The following is a 16661-nucleotide window of genomic DNA, read 5'->3' on the forward strand; positions in this document are numbered from 1 at the left end:
TTTAACTTGGCGGTCCTGTCACACAGCGCGACGAGGCGGACGCGGCAGGGTGGAGGAGATATGCCGGTATATGCGGGGCGAGTGACTCGGATCCTACGACGCCGAGACGGCGGTGTTGGCCGTGCCGGACGGGACGGCGACATGGTCTGCTTTGCTTCCGGGCGGTCTGCCCAAAGGGATTGGGATCATCCTCCTCTGATCCGGTCGGGGTTAATTTTAGGCAGTTAGAGAGTGGAGTGGGATGAAACAGTTCTATTCTAAGGCTTTGTTTAGATCCAAACTTTAAAATTTTAAAAAATTTATAAAATATTTGCATAGTGTATCAAATATAGTTGAAAAAAATCGTATTATATAAATGGACTGTAAACTGCGAGACGAATCTAATGAACCTAATTAGGTCGTGATTAGACACTAAAATGCTATAGTAAAACTACAGTAAACATATGCTAATGACAGATTAATTAGGCTCGTTAGATCCGTCTCGTAATTTACAGATGAGTTCTGTAATTAATTTTTTGATTAGTCTATATTTAATACTTTAAATATGAAAAGATTCATTTTCAAAATTTCAAAAACAAGAAACTAAACACAGCCTAAACTAAAAAGATGTCTCGTTGGATTATTTTTTATTTAGTTGAAGGGACGAGGATCAATCGGCTCTGCATTGTGAGATGATGGCAGACAGATGCAGAGAGGGGAATCGAAGCCGGTGCCCATGGACAGCCACCACCGATGCGCTGAGGATGCATTGCTACTAGCTAGTGCTGCACGCCATATTGCTTTTTTTTTTCTTAAAAAGGGAACTTTTATTAATTTCAAAATGATACATTAAGGTGATACGTTTTGAAAAAATTTCGACTCTGCTAAAAACGCACATAACCTATTAAAGTCTTACAAAACTGAACAAACTAATGGCTGCCAATCCTAAGACTAGACTGCCACCCATGTGCCCGGGCAAAAAATTTCTTGACCACCTGCTCCAAAAAATGAGACGCCGCTACAAAGACATCCTGCGAGGTAGGCGGCTGAAGGATAGCCCACGTGCGTAGCCAGTATGATGTAGAGTAGATCATCTGCAAGAAGGATGGTTGTTTGTTATAAAAAATCACAGAGTTTCTGCAGCACCAAACAAACCAACACAAGGCTGTCGCGCCCACACGAAGTAAATGTTTATACTCTTTAGATACACTGATAGTCTAGTTTCCTAACATACTTATCGCGAGGCTGTGGGAGACCCCATGCCGCATAAACAGTAGTCTATATCAGCCTTGTAAACCGACAGTCAAAAAATAGATGTTGTATCATTTTATTCTCATAGCAGAAAACAACACTGTGGATTTCTGTACCAGTTTCGTTTGGCTAAATTATCTTTTGTTAATACAACTCCATGCCTAAGGTACCAGAGAAAGGTTTTTATCTTGAGAGGGATTTTCATTTTTTCATAGATCCTTATTTAAGCTGGGAGTATTCTGATTAATTAGACCTAAGTAATGTGATTTTACAGAAAAAAAACACCTGACCGGTCTAACTTTCATCGGAAATCACCCCCCTCCTCGTGACTTAGTTCAACAGTTGCAAGATGTGAAACAAGGTTGTTCCACATCACAAGTTTATGAGTAAAATACACTGGGGGTCCTTAAACTAGTGAGGGTGTGTCAAGTAGGTCCACGAACTCCGAAAATGCAGATTCAGCCCCCTAATCTATTTAAGTGTGTCACTGGAGGTCCAAAACCCCTTTGACCGGGTCTGACTGCCTACGTGGACTGCCACGTCGGATCCAACGTGGCTGTTGGCCCACGCCCCTGCCCCCCGGCGGCTCCACTCCCCTCCCGGCGCCGCCCCTGCCCCCCGGCGGCTCCGCTCCCCTCCCGGTGCCGCCCCTGCCCCCCGGCGGCTCCGCTCCCCTCCCGGCGCCGGGCAACGAGGCTCCGCGGCGACGGGCGAGCGGGCGGCCGGCTCGCCCCCTTCTCCCCTTCATGCTCCGACTCGCCGGCTGGGTCCGCGCGAGGCGGGGTGGGCGGCCGGCGCTGCGGCGGCGCAACCTCGATACGGAGCGCCACCCCCTCCGCCCGAAGCCGCCGCCTCGATCCGCGAAGGAGGAGCCGTCACCGCACCCGTGGTACTCTCGCTCAGCCGTTGGTGCCATGCGGGGACCTAAGGGAGCAGGGGAGGGCCACGCCGCGCCGCCCATGGCCGCCGGGAGGAGGCGCCGCGCTCGACCACGACCGCCGCGCCCCGTGCCGTGCGGGCCTCCACCGTGCCCCGCCGCCGCGCGGGCCTCCGCCTTCGCCGCTCTGCCCCGCAGTGCGCAGGTCGCCCCTGCTCCTGCGCGCACTGCCTTTGCGTCGCGTAGCTGGAGCTCCCCTGCTCCACCAAGCGCACCTCCGCCTCCGCCGTGCAGCTCGAGCAGCTCGCGGGCGTGACCTTGGCGCCCCAGCGGCGCGCGCTCTCGGCCATGGCGGCCGTGACCTCGCTCTCGGACTGCGTGAGGAAGAGGTGGTTCGCCGTGCGGCCCCCACTCACGGCCGCCGATCGGGAGCTCCGCCGGGCCAGCGCGCGCGAGCTCCGCCACGGCCGACGCGAGGACCCGAGGAGGAGCTTGGGAGGGAGGAGAGAGGCGGCGAGGAGGAGGGAGGCGTGGAGGGATAGGGCGAGGAGCGGAGGGGAGGTGGTTCGCCGCCGTGGCCGCTCGCCGGCCGCGCCACGGCCACCGGTCCGCCCCGCCGCGGCCGCCGCATGGAGGGGACAGGGGATCCGCCGTAGCCGGCCGAGGAGAGGGAGGAGGGTCGAGCTCGGCGTGGCGAGGAGGGACGGCGGCGCTCACGGGACGGCGGCGACGCCGTCCAGGTGGGTCGGGGCTTGGGCACCAGAGGAAAAGGGAGGAAAGTGGGGGGAGGGACGTTTCACGGGTGTAGCTCCTCCGCCTCCGCGCCAGCGTGGGCCAACGGCCATGTTGGATCCGACGTGGGAGTCCACGTAGGCAGTCAGACCCGGTCAAAGGGGTTTTGGACCTCCAGTGACACACTTAAATAGATTAGGGGGCCGAATCTGCATTTTCGGAGTTCGTGGACCTACTTGACACACCCTCACTAGTTTAAGGACCCCCAGTGCATTTTACTCCAAGTTTATTGACAATTAAGTCTCTACGCCAGGATATATTAGGCATAGGTGTGCTGAGTACATCAGCAACCGTATCTTGTTTTTTCGGAGCGATATTATAGAGCTGAGGATATTGTTCACGTAGAGATCTATTTTCTAGCCATATGTCTTTCCATAATCTTATTTGAGACTCATCTTTGATGATGAAATACCTGAACTTTTGGAATTCGTTTTTAACTTTCATCAAGCTAGCCTAGAAAAGAGAATCACCACTCTTCCATTGGGCTTGAACAATGGGTTTACTCCCCATATACTTATTTTTAATGATCTGTTGCCAAGTACCTTCCATCGTCAACAGTCGATACAACCATTTGCTTAGCAGCGCGATATTCTTTAATTCAAGGTTATGTATCCCTAGTCCTCCTTGTTCTTTCGGTTGACACAGGATATCCCACTTTGCTTAGCGATATTTTCTCTTATGCTCATCGCTTTGCCAAAAAAATCTGGAACGGAAATAATTCACCACCCATTTTTCGTTCTAAGTTTTCTGTAACCTTTCCAATCCATCCAAGGGCAAAAACACCAAAAAAAAACACCACTACAATCTCAATCCAGCCCATTTTGTACATTTGAATCCAGAACGGCCCATGTTCCGACAATCCAAGTTAACGGCCCAACTCTGAGCCCTCGCCGCCCTGCCCCCGCCTCAACTACGCGCCTCACCCCTTCTTCCCGTTCGCCGCCGGCGCCGGCGCCGCCTCGCCGCCGCCCAGCACGGCGGCGGCGGAGTCCACGTTGGTCAGGAGGTACTCGTAGATCTTCTTCCTCAGCCGCTCTATCGTCTCCTCTGGCACGCCGCTGGCCGCGCCGCCGTTCGGGGCGGGCGCCGCGGCCTCGCCGTCCGCGTCCGAGGGCGAGTGCTGCTGCGGCGGCGGCGGCGTCTCCGCGGGCTTCCCGATCTCGCTGAGCCAGTCGTTGACGCGCTTCAGCTGCGGGAGCATCCGGGCCGCGCGGTCCCTGTCCCACGGCGCGGCCGCCGCGACGTCCGCGTCCAGGAACCGCTCCACGAACGCCAGGAACCACCCCCGGGCCTCCTCCCCGAGCCGCCGCGCCAGCTCGCCCCGCTCCTCCGCGCCGCCGCCGCGCTCCCACTCCGGCGGAGGCACTGCAGCCGCAGCCGCAGCCGCCGCAGCGGCGGCCGCGGCCGCGGCGGCCGAACCAGGTCTCGCCTTCCCCTTTGCCGGTGACAGCCGCGACTTCGCGGGCGGCGACGCCTTCGCCACCGACGCCGCCGGTTTCGCTGACTCGTCGACAAGCACGACGGCCAGTGGGGAGATGATGTTGGCGGGGGCCGGTTTGAGGTTATAGAGGGAGAAGGCGGAGAGGTCGGTGGCGAGCCCGGCGCCCACCCAGGAAGCTGCCCGGCGGCGGCGCTCCGCGGCGACAGCCAGGGTCTCCTCGTCAGCGGTGGATGCGTCGCTGGCTGCTGATCGGTCTGGTGACGTTGAGGTGGAGGCCGTGGCGGTGGCCTTGGTTAGAGACTCTGTAACGACGGTGGCGCGGGAGAGAGCGCCATGCAGAGCAAGGAACTGCTCCACGGCTGGTTGTGGATTCTGCTCCTGCGCCGACGAGCTCACCTCCGCGTACGAGCTGCTCAGAATAACAAGAAGATGAGGTCAGATTCCCACTGCAACAGTGCTGTTGATATAAGTGAGCAAAGTTAAATTGCAGAGGCCTGAATTTTGCATTAATGTACAGCACTAAAACTTTGATTTCGATCATGGTACAACAGGACAAAACAAATTAACATTTACCACTGATCATAACTAGAACTAGAAGTGAAGTAAAAACTTTTGGTTTCATACTGCTTTCCACTTAACAATTTCACACTACGGTCAATAGGACAGATATTGCAGTGGCAAGTGCACATAGGATCACTCGTTGATTCGCAAACATTGCGGCAAGAGATGCTGAGCAGCTGGCCATCCGTGCTGCATAGCGCGGACTCAAGGTTCAGACATTCAGTAGAAGTGTTTATAGACTGTCGGTAGAGCAAAGGACCACGAGAGCAATGTGAAGTCTGAATCCTAAACATGTGCATGGGCATGATGGCAAGTCCATGCCTGGTCAAAGGGAGACGAAACAAAGATGGGAGTAGGTGATAGCATCACTGAATCATACATGACAGCTATAGCTATGACACTTAGAATGTGATACCAGCAGAATATTGTGGAAAAATATTTTAGGAGCCATATTGAGAACTGAAATAGACGTCAAGAGAACCAACCACCATCCAAACTGTCGGCTATTATAAGCCATGTAAAGCATGGATATATGCTTCTCATAATTGTGGTGAGATGTTCAAAATCTGGATGGATAAATGAAAACCTTTTCAAGAGCAACTTTAACCAAATAATGAGTCAATGGATATAAACAACACTCTGTCCATGGTTATAAGAACTTGGTGGAAATTCACACCAAAATTTACAAATTTGATGTTTTTTGTTCATCGTCAACTATTTAGAGCACACATATCAATACTTAGCACTTTTCTGTGATCAAAATCTATTTTAAGAGGTGCTAACATCAGGTGCATGGCATGTTCCAATAAAAGCCAGGATCCGCGCATCTATATTTTCACAGTACTATTTTACTAACATACGAAACAGCATGCTGTAGTGGTATCTCAAAGCATGAATCCAATAATACTTTGGCAATTATTACTGCCTTGTATGTCTAAATATAGAAGAAGTGTCATTGGAAATAAAAAAATTACTAAGGTATAATCAACTGAGGAAAAAGGGAGCAGCTCAGTCAGGAATATTTCTGGGTCATTCAGAGTAGCAACAACCATTTGTCATTGTTTACACACATATTATGATCTCAGAAGCAATTGTGCCAACAGTGCCTTGAAATACAGTTACAGAATTCAGACGTAAACCACATACAAATTCTGTAATGGCATTACCTTAAACAGCGAAGAAGGCTCTCTGCCGCAGAAGCTTCTTGCATGGCTTCAACAGCAGCCATTTGTGCCGCATCCCTGTACTTCAAAAGCTCCTGTTACAACAATATCTCATTAAGCACGAGTAAATATGAAGTATTCAACTACCACAGGCTAAAACGATACATCATCCTCTCTTCTTTGGTTAACATAATGTATTGCTAGAGCTTAATTGCTTTTAAAATGTATACAACTGTTAACAGCAATAAATGGACTATAAGTGGCAAACAAAAGGGGAGTTCACTCCTACCTTTCCTAATTTAGCAAGTGATGGAGGAAGCGCAGTCCATGAAGTGTTAGCATCTGTCAGTTTTTTGCTATTCACAGCAACCTTCACAAGATTTGTGATATTTGGGTTGCTTAAAACACCAGATGTCCTCCTTATAGGAGAAGAATGCTTATTCACAACTTTGTCAGAATCATCTGCAGGAGCACTTGCTGAGCTCTTCCTGGGTGGAGTCTGAATCTTACTGTCATCCTTATGCAATGGCTTCTCTTCTACTACTGGTTTCCGTCTGGGAGTCTGGTCACAGAAGAATTGACAAAGATCATTTACCAAAGAAACTGTATGGTGATGGACATTAATAGAATCAATGATGAGCTACACGTTCCTAAATTGTAACAAATATGCTCAGGTGAGAGTTGTAGATCCTATATACTGGAACAAAACTTGAAAAGTATTTGATAAATCCCATTTATATATACCCACATATATGACAAAGCATTGTCAACACGTACCGAAGAGCTTCTGTTCTCTGACTTCTTCTCAGCTTTGGCAGGCTTTGAATCTGAATTACCTTTGCCTTTTGCATCTGCATTCCCTTCCCAGCTTCTTCTCAAGGCCTTTGGTCCTGATTCAATACTCATTATGGTGTTACTAAGTGAATTACTTACGGAGGACTTTCTCCCTGCTGTGGTAGCCTTCAAAACAGAAGCAGCCTTTTCTAACAAGGATAGCCTAGATGGTGATGGTTTCTCTGCTCCTTTCGTTTTTGTTCTTTGTTTCATGTCATTTGAGAATTTATCAAATGATGTAGGCAGAGAATGGACGCTGGTCGGAGATGACGGCATGGACCTAGCAGTGGTAGATTTTGGCTTTGAGCTAACTATGTCTTTCTTATCTTCTGTAAGGCTATTGAGTGCTTGTTTCGAGAGCGAAGAGTTCGACTTAGTGAGCTGGGGTTTCTTGCTTTCTGTCCCATTGATCTTTACAGAAGCATTTATCTTCTCTAACTTGCTCTGCTCTTTGTCCAGTGACAAAGCACCAGCGTCCTTTGAATTGCCAGTGACGGTTGGTTGGGCCTTCTTGTTGCCAACAAAACTAGAGGAGCTAGTCACCACAAGATCCTCCGGATTGCCGACACAAGCATGCCGGCCTGGAACTGGCCTGACTCCCCTCAAGATTGGCACCGGAGTGGCTGCCTCGAAACGGTCTACATGGATGAATTGCCCCAACTGAATTGTGTCACTCAATATGAGATCATGCTGCTCATCTGGGAGGGAGACGTAAGTCGCGTGCGACGAATCAGAAACCTTGAGGTAGAACCCCTGGTTGGTGAACAGATCACTCCCTGCAAGTGCCGGAACGATGCTGACAACCTGAAGAAGGGATGACCGGTGCTCGCCTGCAACCTTGACATCACTGTTCATGTGCTGGAGGAGCTTGAGAAGGACCCCGGGTACCAGTGACGCCATTGCTGTAGCTCCCAAAGCACATTTACCTGCGCATTGTTGAGCAGGATTCAGAAACCGTGATCACTATCATATAGAGGACATAGAGCATTGGAGTCAAAAAAAAAAAGGGGGGGGGGACAATGATGAGCTAACGGTGGACAACCTGGGCTAGCCGTGCCAAAAGTGAATCTTCAACTATCTATAATGAAATAAAGGTTGCAGCTTTACACCAAATTAAATCCAAATGAATATGTCGGTTGCACAAACCATTTTTGTTGAGTCATAATGAACAGAAAGAAAAAAAAAGTTGCACTTGTCACCAAATGCAACCCAGTGACATATAGCTCGGAATTGAACTAAAATTCATACAAAGCAGGAGAATAGCTGCTGAAAACATAATTGATTTTAAAAAAAATAAAAAGAGACAATTGTGAACCAGAAAAAAAAGCAAGACAAATCCAAGCGACACAAAAGGGGATGGCCTTGATGTCCAGAAAAGAGGCAATATACAGTGTCGGTACGACGCATTACTACCTGAAAGGAAGTGAAGTAAAGCAGAGCATAAAGAGGTGTACTAGAAACGGTGGCTACAATGAGTAAGGACGGCGTTGTTCGTTGCAAGGCATTGAATTCAGTCCGGAACGAGATATATGAGTACGAGCGGATGCAACGAGGACCGGTTCTAGAATCAGCGAGCTGGCTCTGTACTAGAATTGTTTTATTTTTCGGAAGGAAAAAAAAACTGCACACGAACGTTGCCACATGGAGAGGGCTGCCTGAGAACTGAATCAAATCTTGGGCAAGAGCTCATGTTAGGCTTTGCACTCATCAGGGAGAGTAAGAAACAATCTTGATGACAACAACCAAAGCAGTCACCCCGTCTCTTCAGAGACCAAACTGTTCAGGAAGGTAAGATTTTTGACAGGAGGAATCGAAGAGAGACGGAAGAAACCGAAATCTCCGACGGCCTAATGGGCGGAGACCAGAAGAAGGCGAATCTAGAGAGGGGAATCGAGAAGGCGATGAAGAAGATAGAAGAAGCAGCAGCATTGAGAAGTGGAGAACACACGCACCTCTGAATTCTGAAACAGGAGCCCGCCGAGTCCCGCGAGACCGATCCCCTCCTCCGTGCTCCTTGTCCTTAAGTCTGAACACTCGCTGCGGGGATGAGGAGACGATCGATTCTTGTCTCTTCTAGTCTTCTTCCTCCTCCCAACACTCGCCCCGAGGCGGCTACCGCTTCAGCAGCCTGCGATCCTATAAAAAGAGCGGCGGGCAGCCTCGCCCTGCTTGTCGCATCCGGAATCCCGCCGGTTGGCTCTGGGCGGCGGTGACCAGTGGCGAGACGAACCGGGAGACGACGGTGCCTCTGGCGCCTTGCGCTTCTCTCTCGTCTCCTCTGCTCAGCCTCTCCCCCCCTCTCTCTCTCTAAAAGGAGAAGAGAGGAGCTGCACGCGGGGCAGCGAGCTGCGAGGACAGATGCTGCTGTGCCATGGAAAAGCTGCTGGAAAGCGAGAGGTGGGGCCCGGGGAGTCAGTGACCGCGGGTGGAGTGTGTTGAGGTGAGGCGTCGCTTTCCATGGGGCAAAGCGGAGTTCCGATGACGAGGTGGAGAGAAGGGGCAAAACCTTTTTTTTTTCTGAAAAGCAAGAAAAAAAACTTTTTCTATGTCACAGAGATTTGGAGCAGGTTTTCTGCATTTTCTCGTTGGTACTCCCGGGACCATCTTTTGATGAACGCGTGTTCTTGAGTGATCTAATAAGCTCATTAAACTACTAATTTTGCTACGTTTATCCGCGATCATGGCGAAACAGTGCAGGTTTGTTTCGAGTTAAGTGGGTTTTGGATAGAAATCTCCAAAATTTTCAGGTGTGATCGCCTAGTTGAAACAGAGATTGGGGTGGTAAGAGATCCATGGGTCAGAGCAGCTGTCGATCGAAGCTTTTGCTTGCCTGGAGCAACCAAAACGCATAGTCAAACCTAGTTTGGTCAACGGCCGACACTTCACTAATCACTCTGCAGCGTTTTGACTTCAGATATTTTAAACAAACAGCAAACTGACTGCAGTTTTTTCAGCTCTTTTCTTTCTTTTGCACGTTAAAAATGGGTTATAGCTCCGACCATTTTTTTTTTTAAAAAAATGAACGATTTGAACATGATCTAGATGTCTGCATAATCCAAAATATGATTGGTTGTACAGGCAATTCCGTCAGCGTCGGGATGATAATGCAGTCGCTGCCGATGAATAATTGATAGGGATCTCGTAACTGCTGTATAATGTATTGCCGGTTGGTAAACCAGCTGCCAGAGTATACATTCTGAATACTTTTTTTTCTCTCTCTATTATGCCTGCTATCATCACGTATTATCTAGAGCTGTCGGTACCGGCATTTGCATCGAACAATGGTAGGTATATGAAGCAAATAATCCATATGGATAAGAAAGGGTTCAGAAGTATCTTGGTTCAGTTGACCTGGCTCACACACAATGCATGCATGTGGTAGTAGGTGCTAAAATTCTTCAAAAAAAAGTAGTAGCTGCTAGTGGTTGATAAGATTAATCATGTTTCTTTTTTTAGATAAAGGGAAATCCCGACCTCGTTCCCTCACAAGTGAGAGTCTACGGCCCAAGATTAATCATGTTGCTATATCTCCAAATCAAAAATTTATGTAGTTTCATCATATTATTCTTCTTTTGATTTCGGATGATTGTTTAGGTCCTATAGAAAGCACACTAGAACAAGAAAGGTGAAAGGTACATGGGCATGAACTTAAATGATATTATTGTTATTATTATTATTATTATTTAAAATATAACTTGAAGAGGAAGCTAGAGGCATCTACTTTTTCTCGAACTGGAAAAACAAAACATGCGGCAGTAGACCCAAGGTCTCGAAGAGCAAAAGGCGGGGTATTTAAAATGGTCTCGACTCTCGAATATTGGTACTGTCGCATTCCATTTCAAGGAGCTCAGGGTACTTCGTGCCTTTGCTCAATTTGCAAGAAACTATACAGAGAACAAATCCACCCACTGCTACTTTAATTTATTGTATTAACTCGTTTAGAAAAGTTAAACTTTTGATTTGTCAATGTTGATGCCTGATCATGATTCTTTTTTTTCTTCAAAAGTTAAATCTTTGATTTATCAATGTTGATGCCTGGCGATGCTCTTCCTTTTTTTTTCCTTCTTCAAAAAGGGAATTCTTACCAATGTATTCTCTTTCATAGCTTCTACTCTTGATGTCGTACAAGTAGTTGTATCTGAATACATTCTTTAATTTGGAAACGATAGAGGGAGCTTCAGAGGGGCTAGCATGCGTAATTTTCTGTAAAAACTCGGTAAAATGCACCCATCAGCCATCATGGTGACAGTGAGACTGAGACCCAAAGCTTTCTGATTGCTAGTAACCCAATTCAGATCTGCAAACTGTCACCAAGGTGCATATGGTCCAGACAGATCATCACGGAGCGCAGAGCAGCGAGGCAACTGAAAACAGTTGGTGAGCATGTGCTTTCGCACAGTCGCCCTGTCCTCAACACTAACAAAAGGAATTATTTTTTTTTGGCATTTTTCGTTTATACAAATTGCATCATAATTTCTTTAGTTTTCATGCGCATGTGGCAGCTGAACAGGATGTCGGCGCCAGCGTGGGCAGAGCAGATCGACGAGCCTCAGGTTTGCCATCCATCGCCATCTGCAGGGGATGGATGGCATCATGACGAAGAATCGCATCCCAAGGAACGGGAGATGAGGATAACCAGATGATACCAGTAAACTTGCTCTATCATGCAAAGATTGAACGCAAGGAATTTCAAGGGAAACGCATTTCTAGTTTCATCCTAACTTTTGAGTTTGCATACCAATAATAATTTTTCGCGACCGTGCCTAAGCACATATTTCATTAAAAAAAAGTAGCTTACAGACAATTTTTGATGCGGACAAACAGAGCTTGACCAACACAAGACCACAAAAGACTAAAAATAGATAAAAAACTGAAGAAACACAGACAAACACTCAAAAACCACAACAAACAACCAGCAGCAGAAACAAGGCAGGGGAGAACACCTCCAACCCTACAACCCAAACCAAGGCCAACCTAACGCCAACCAATAATAATAATTTGATATCATAAATTTTAATTTGTTTCTACAAGTTTAGTTAAACTGAAGATGGATTGACTTTGAACAAAACTAGAAATGGTTACATTTTGGAATTATGGGAGTAGTATTACTAAAATTCTGCGTCCTTAAGGAATCAATCATGTTGGAACCCGGTTTCATGTAAAATTCCTACACAACTTTGGCATCAATAATCTTCGACTAGAAACTGCATGATTATTTAGTTAGCAACAGTCCAGTGGTATACGCAGGATATGCATTGGATCACGATCATTGCTAGGGGGGCTACATCCCACATGCGTGTGCATGTGTATGGGGCCTGCTGATCTCCCCTGGCTTTCTGAGCATTATCTGTCGTGCTTGTGTGCCAAGGCCGCCGGAGCACAGCATGACAGTACGGAGGCCAATCTTTGCCTCTTGCCCATGATGCCATGCCAGCCATGGCACTCGTGTAATTGCCAAGGGATAGATTATGGGCAGCATGGCTGCATCATCAGTTGAATCATGCTTGATGGCTGCTCCATGCCAGCATGTGTGTGTCATGGCCTGGATCATCGATCCTAGCTCTTCAACGCACTCCAGAAGAAGATCAATCTCTCTGCATGCTCGGAATTTCAGATCGATCCTGAATTTCTGATGTGCGCCAGACAGGACAAAGCCTTACGGTGAAGATGCTACTGCGATCACTTCTGCAGCGCCGCACGACATCGATTTGTTCAAGCTCTGATGAAGTCTGAACTGAACATGAGTAACTGGTTGCCTGCTATTTCTTCTGTGCGTGCCTCTACTGATGAACTACAGGCGTGCTGCTACTGCTACTCTGCTACATACAGGTTCTTCGTCGAACATGATGCCACCATGCCACTGCAGTTTCTACCTCATTTTGTTTTCTTATATTTCAACATGGAAATTATATTGCTGTTAAGCAGTGTCTTCCATGTAGTTCCATGTATTCAGCACTTAGAGGTTAACGTTTGCAGGTAATTAAACTCTTTGGGAAGAACGATCGTATCTACATGATTCTTCTCGCAAGGGCGCCCGATTCTCATAATGCTTTTGTGAATTGCAACACTAATCTCCATATATATTTATTTCCCATTTGTAAGATTGCAATGGAGCAGTTGCCATTCTTCCAGCAGGAACTATCCTTTTTACAGCCTATATATACAAGATCAAAGACTCGACAATTTTCATAGCAGATCAAAGCGCACAAGAAAATCATTCAAGGGTAGATACTTTATTCCTTTTGCTGCAATGGCGAAGGCAGCCATGGCCATCCTTCTTCTCCTCGCCGTCGCCGTCGCCGCCGCGCTCGCCGACGCCGACTTCGTCGCGAGCACGTGCAAGAGCTCCGACAACACGCGGTGCGCGGCGGTGCTGGGCGCGGACCCGCGGAGCGCGAACGCCACCACGGTGCACGAGCTCGCTAGCATCGCGCTGGACATCGCCGCCGCCACCGCCAGGGCCGCCTCCGGCTTCCTCTCCGGGGAGGCCGACAGGCGCGACCGCACGGACGTCGGCGACGCGCTGGGCGACTGCGTCGGGTACTACGGCGGCGCAACCGGCGCGCTCGAGACGGCGCGCGAGGACTTCGACGGCGGCGCGTACGGCGATGCCGAGGAGGAGGCCGGCGACGCGGAGGGCGCGGCCGACCGCTGCGAGCAGGCGTTCACCGACCGCCGCCTCGACACTTCCATCGTGTCGGACGTCGACAAGAGGATGAAGGACGGGGCCAGCGTCGCCGGCGACCTCATCGATCTCCTCTGGGGTGACAAGCGTCGGCGCCACGGCCGTCGGCTGTTGCGTCCTTGAGCATCGCCACTGCCGTGCGTCCAAGCGCAAGTCAGCCACGTGTCAAATAGACCGGATGATAAACTAAAGTTTACCTTGAGAGTCGCATGTTTAACAAAATTCGCCGCTCGATTCAACGTGCCTACCCTAAATATTGATTTTTGAAACATCATGCATGTTCTCATATGCGAATTATTCCGGGGGCAATTTGAATTATTTGTAATTGCTAATGTTATATCTGGGCATCTTCTCCTTGCGTCAACAACCAATTTTTCCCTTCCTGCTCTCCACCCCGCTCATTGTTCTCTAATTGTTAGCGTTATATTTTATAGTCTAAAGGCTAATTCTTTCTTTCCTAAATAAAGGACGATTTTTTTAGAAAGAAAAGGTAAATTCTTGTAATCCCCTTCTTGATTAATACATTCTGGCCTACACTATCCACATAGCTTGATAAGCTCGACGCTACCATGACGGTAACAGAATAGCTCGATGTCAGTCATGACTTCCGTTATAACACGCAACGCATCAACAAAAGACATCTACATATTCTACGCAGACAACAGAATATGCAGAAAGGAAATTGAGCCAAAGGTAGACGCAACCATGTCTCCCTTACATCCATCTAAATTGCTGATTGGTAAACCGAAAGGAAGCAGGACAAACAAATACTCAAGCAGCTTGCAGTTCAGAAAGAATCAAACTGAAAAGCAGCATCTTGGAATACGGTAAAATGGTATTTCTCCAAAAATCCAAGATCTACAAATCCATGACTGACAGGTCTAAAAGCTTAGGTTCCAAAGGTACATCGAAGAGAATGCTCTGCTGATGATAAGGAAGCTTTAATAGTTCACATCTTGATGTTGTCTTGTGTCCCTTCAAACCTCCTGGACGGTCAAACCTGCACCAATGGGCATTATACAATCAAAAAATGCACAACTTCTGGTAGAATGGTGTATGGACCAAACGAAGAATGCAGAAATTAGCAGACTAAATGGACAGCAGCTGAACAATTGAAAGCCAAACTATAATCGGAGAAATGACACAATCAGAGTGAGAAATACAAAATCAAAAGGAAATTGAGATAACCCTGTGCCTCAGATCTCATAGCTATTGCCCATCATCGATGAACAAAGAACAGAATAGTTTTAACCACAAGCCTAAACGTCAAAGGAAGAGACAATAAAGGCTTGAAGCTAAAACTAATCAAGCATTCATCTATGGTTCAATAATATTATCTTCAAGGGGACACCCCTAATGGAGCATGATAAATTATAACTACAAAAAATATTGATCCCAACCCACTGTAAAAGCTTAGAAAGAACAGTTGTCCCTCAGATCTCATAGCTATTATTGGCCATCATTGATGGTTATCAAAAATTGGTTTTAGCCACAAGCCACCGATTGATCGAGAAGACATGTCAATGGCTTGAAGCTAAAACCAATCTTCAACTATCTTTGGACCGAAACTTTATCTTCATCGGGGCAGCTACTTGATCAAAAAGACATAACTAAGAAAATGACATTAATTTAAGGGAAAAAAAGAAACAACCCTAACACTGGGACACTCATCAGCAGCATGAATGATTAATTCCAGCAAATACTATGACAGGCATTGAGTTTTATATACCATAACAGAAACAATACCGTATGAATTAAAGCTGTGCTAACCTGGGGGAAGGGATTGCTTCAACTTGTTTGCCTTCTCAGCATCGAAGACGCAGAGGGTGTACAAGTACTTGGAGCAGCGCACCTTGAACTTGACAACATCCTTGCTCCTCTTGATCTTCACAGACCGGGCATCCTTCCTCCTCGCGGTGAGAAGGAAGTCCTTGATCTCATGGATCTGCTTCGGCTGCAGTCAAATTTGTTTCACAAACTATTAGACCAATAAAAGTTGTAGGATGACAATGCACTACTAACTGGACGCAAAAGACTTACTGCAACTAGCAACCAAACAGACTCCTGGAGACATGCTATGTTTGTTTATACTCGTTGTTCTTATACAGTTGTAATAATTTAAACCTGTCAGCCCTATCATGCATTTCCAATTCTTCTGATAAATGCAATCGCTGAATACTGTCTAAAACAACATTCATTCCAACAGCCACAAGCCATCCTATTAACATCAAAAGCAGTTGACACAACACACAGAAATGATGAACTAGCATGGCAACCATGGTGGCATCAAAATACATCACCTAAAACTATAAGCTTTCCATGTTCGCAGCAATGCAACCTAGGCGTAGAGGTAAGAACAAATCGGCAGCAGGCCACGAGAAAACTGAATAGAGCTGGTAAACAAACAAGAGCACAAGTACTGACCGTAATCTGACCAATCTATTGCACGATGATCCACCATGAGGTCATAGCAAAAACATGTGAGAAAAATTTTCATCGCCTCTACGAACACAAGCAACTCACTTCCCGGCCACTCATTACACAGCTAGAGAACATTGGGTGGGACGAACTCGCTACTGGCGGATCTAGAACCGAGGGGAAGGGGAAGGGATTCCATGGGGGAGTTACCATCTTCTCGTACGACCGGGGAGTCGCCGAGCTCTTCTTCTCGCGGCGGCGGCGGCGGCTGGGATCCCACGGGAAGAAGGAAATGCAGAGACGGCGGCGGGATGGAGGGGAGAAGATTATATAGCACCCGGTAGATAAAACCCTAGCAAGTAGTGGTTCCGGAAATGCCCTCGTCCTCGCGCTGTAGCAGGGCTCTGGAGCCCACGCTAGAAGCCCGGCCCAGTTGAGCCTTATGAGTCAAGTGGGCTCGAAAATATTGCACGAGTTCATTCCCACCGATTAAAATATCGAATTCGATTTTGTATTCAAATTTTAGTGGATAAGTTGATCAGTAGAGGGTTGCAGTAGCACATCCAAGAACACAGCAGCGGAACAGGTCTGTGAGAACCATAACAAACGTTTTCGCATTCAATCCTAGACAAACATTGCAGCAAGAATCCAGGACAACGG

The 16661-nt window shown here is 47.6% G+C and overlaps 3 protein-coding genes, 1 long non-coding RNA gene and 1 pseudogene across 5 annotated transcripts; 2 read left to right on the forward strand and 3 right to left on the reverse strand.

The window, feature by feature from the left end:
- The window catches only part of LOC120713575, a 13856-nt pseudogene extending 11399 nt beyond the window's left edge, over positions 1-2457 (reverse strand).
- A 1131-nt stretch (positions 2458-3588) lies between these two features.
- LOC120713055 (serine-rich adhesin for platelets-like) lies at positions 3589-9303 on the reverse strand. Its single transcript, XM_039999028.1, has 5 exons — positions 8851-9303; positions 6842-7824; positions 6354-6626; positions 6068-6159; positions 3589-4749 (listed from the first exon to the last, which is right to left on the reverse strand). The coding sequence occupies exons 2-5, from the start codon at positions 7796-7798 to the stop codon at positions 3819-3821; spliced, it is 2253 nt and encodes a 750-aa protein (XP_039854962.1). The 5' UTR covers positions 7799-7824; positions 8851-9303; the 3' UTR covers positions 3589-3818.
- On the forward strand, positions 6564-8011 carry LOC120713056. Of its 2 annotated transcripts, none has more exons than XR_005691167.1 (3): positions 6564-6738; positions 6883-7068; positions 7141-7274. It is a non-coding gene; the product is annotated as an uncharacterized LOC120713056 (long non-coding RNA). The 2 variants fall into 2 exon arrangements; XR_005691166.1 differs by lacking the exon at positions 7141-7274 and adding an exon at positions 7358-8011 and having other exon boundaries at positions 6597-6738.
- A 3845-nt stretch (positions 9304-13148) lies between the features above and the next one.
- On the forward strand, positions 13149-13706 carry LOC120713576. The gene has a single exon (XM_039999508.1). It carries the CDS (start codon positions 13149-13151, stop codon positions 13704-13706), a length of 558 nt encoding a protein of 185 aa, XP_039855442.1.
- Positions 13707-14277: 571 nt separating this feature from the next.
- Positions 14278-16619, reverse strand: LOC120713577. Its single transcript, XM_039999509.1, has 4 exons — positions 16600-16619; positions 16212-16440; positions 15354-15537; positions 14278-14583 (listed from the first exon to the last, which is right to left on the reverse strand). The coding sequence occupies exons 1-4, from the start codon at positions 16617-16619 to the stop codon at positions 14561-14563; spliced, it is 456 nt and encodes a 151-aa protein (XP_039855443.1). The 3' UTR covers positions 14278-14560.
- Positions 16620-16661: the final 42 nt, after the last annotated feature.

The sequence above is a fragment of the Panicum virgatum genome, chromosome 6K, assembly GCF_016808335.1.
Source record: "Panicum virgatum strain AP13 chromosome 6K, P.virgatum_v5, whole genome shotgun sequence".
Lineage (NCBI taxonomy): Eukaryota > Viridiplantae > Streptophyta > Magnoliopsida > Poales > Poaceae > Panicum > Panicum virgatum.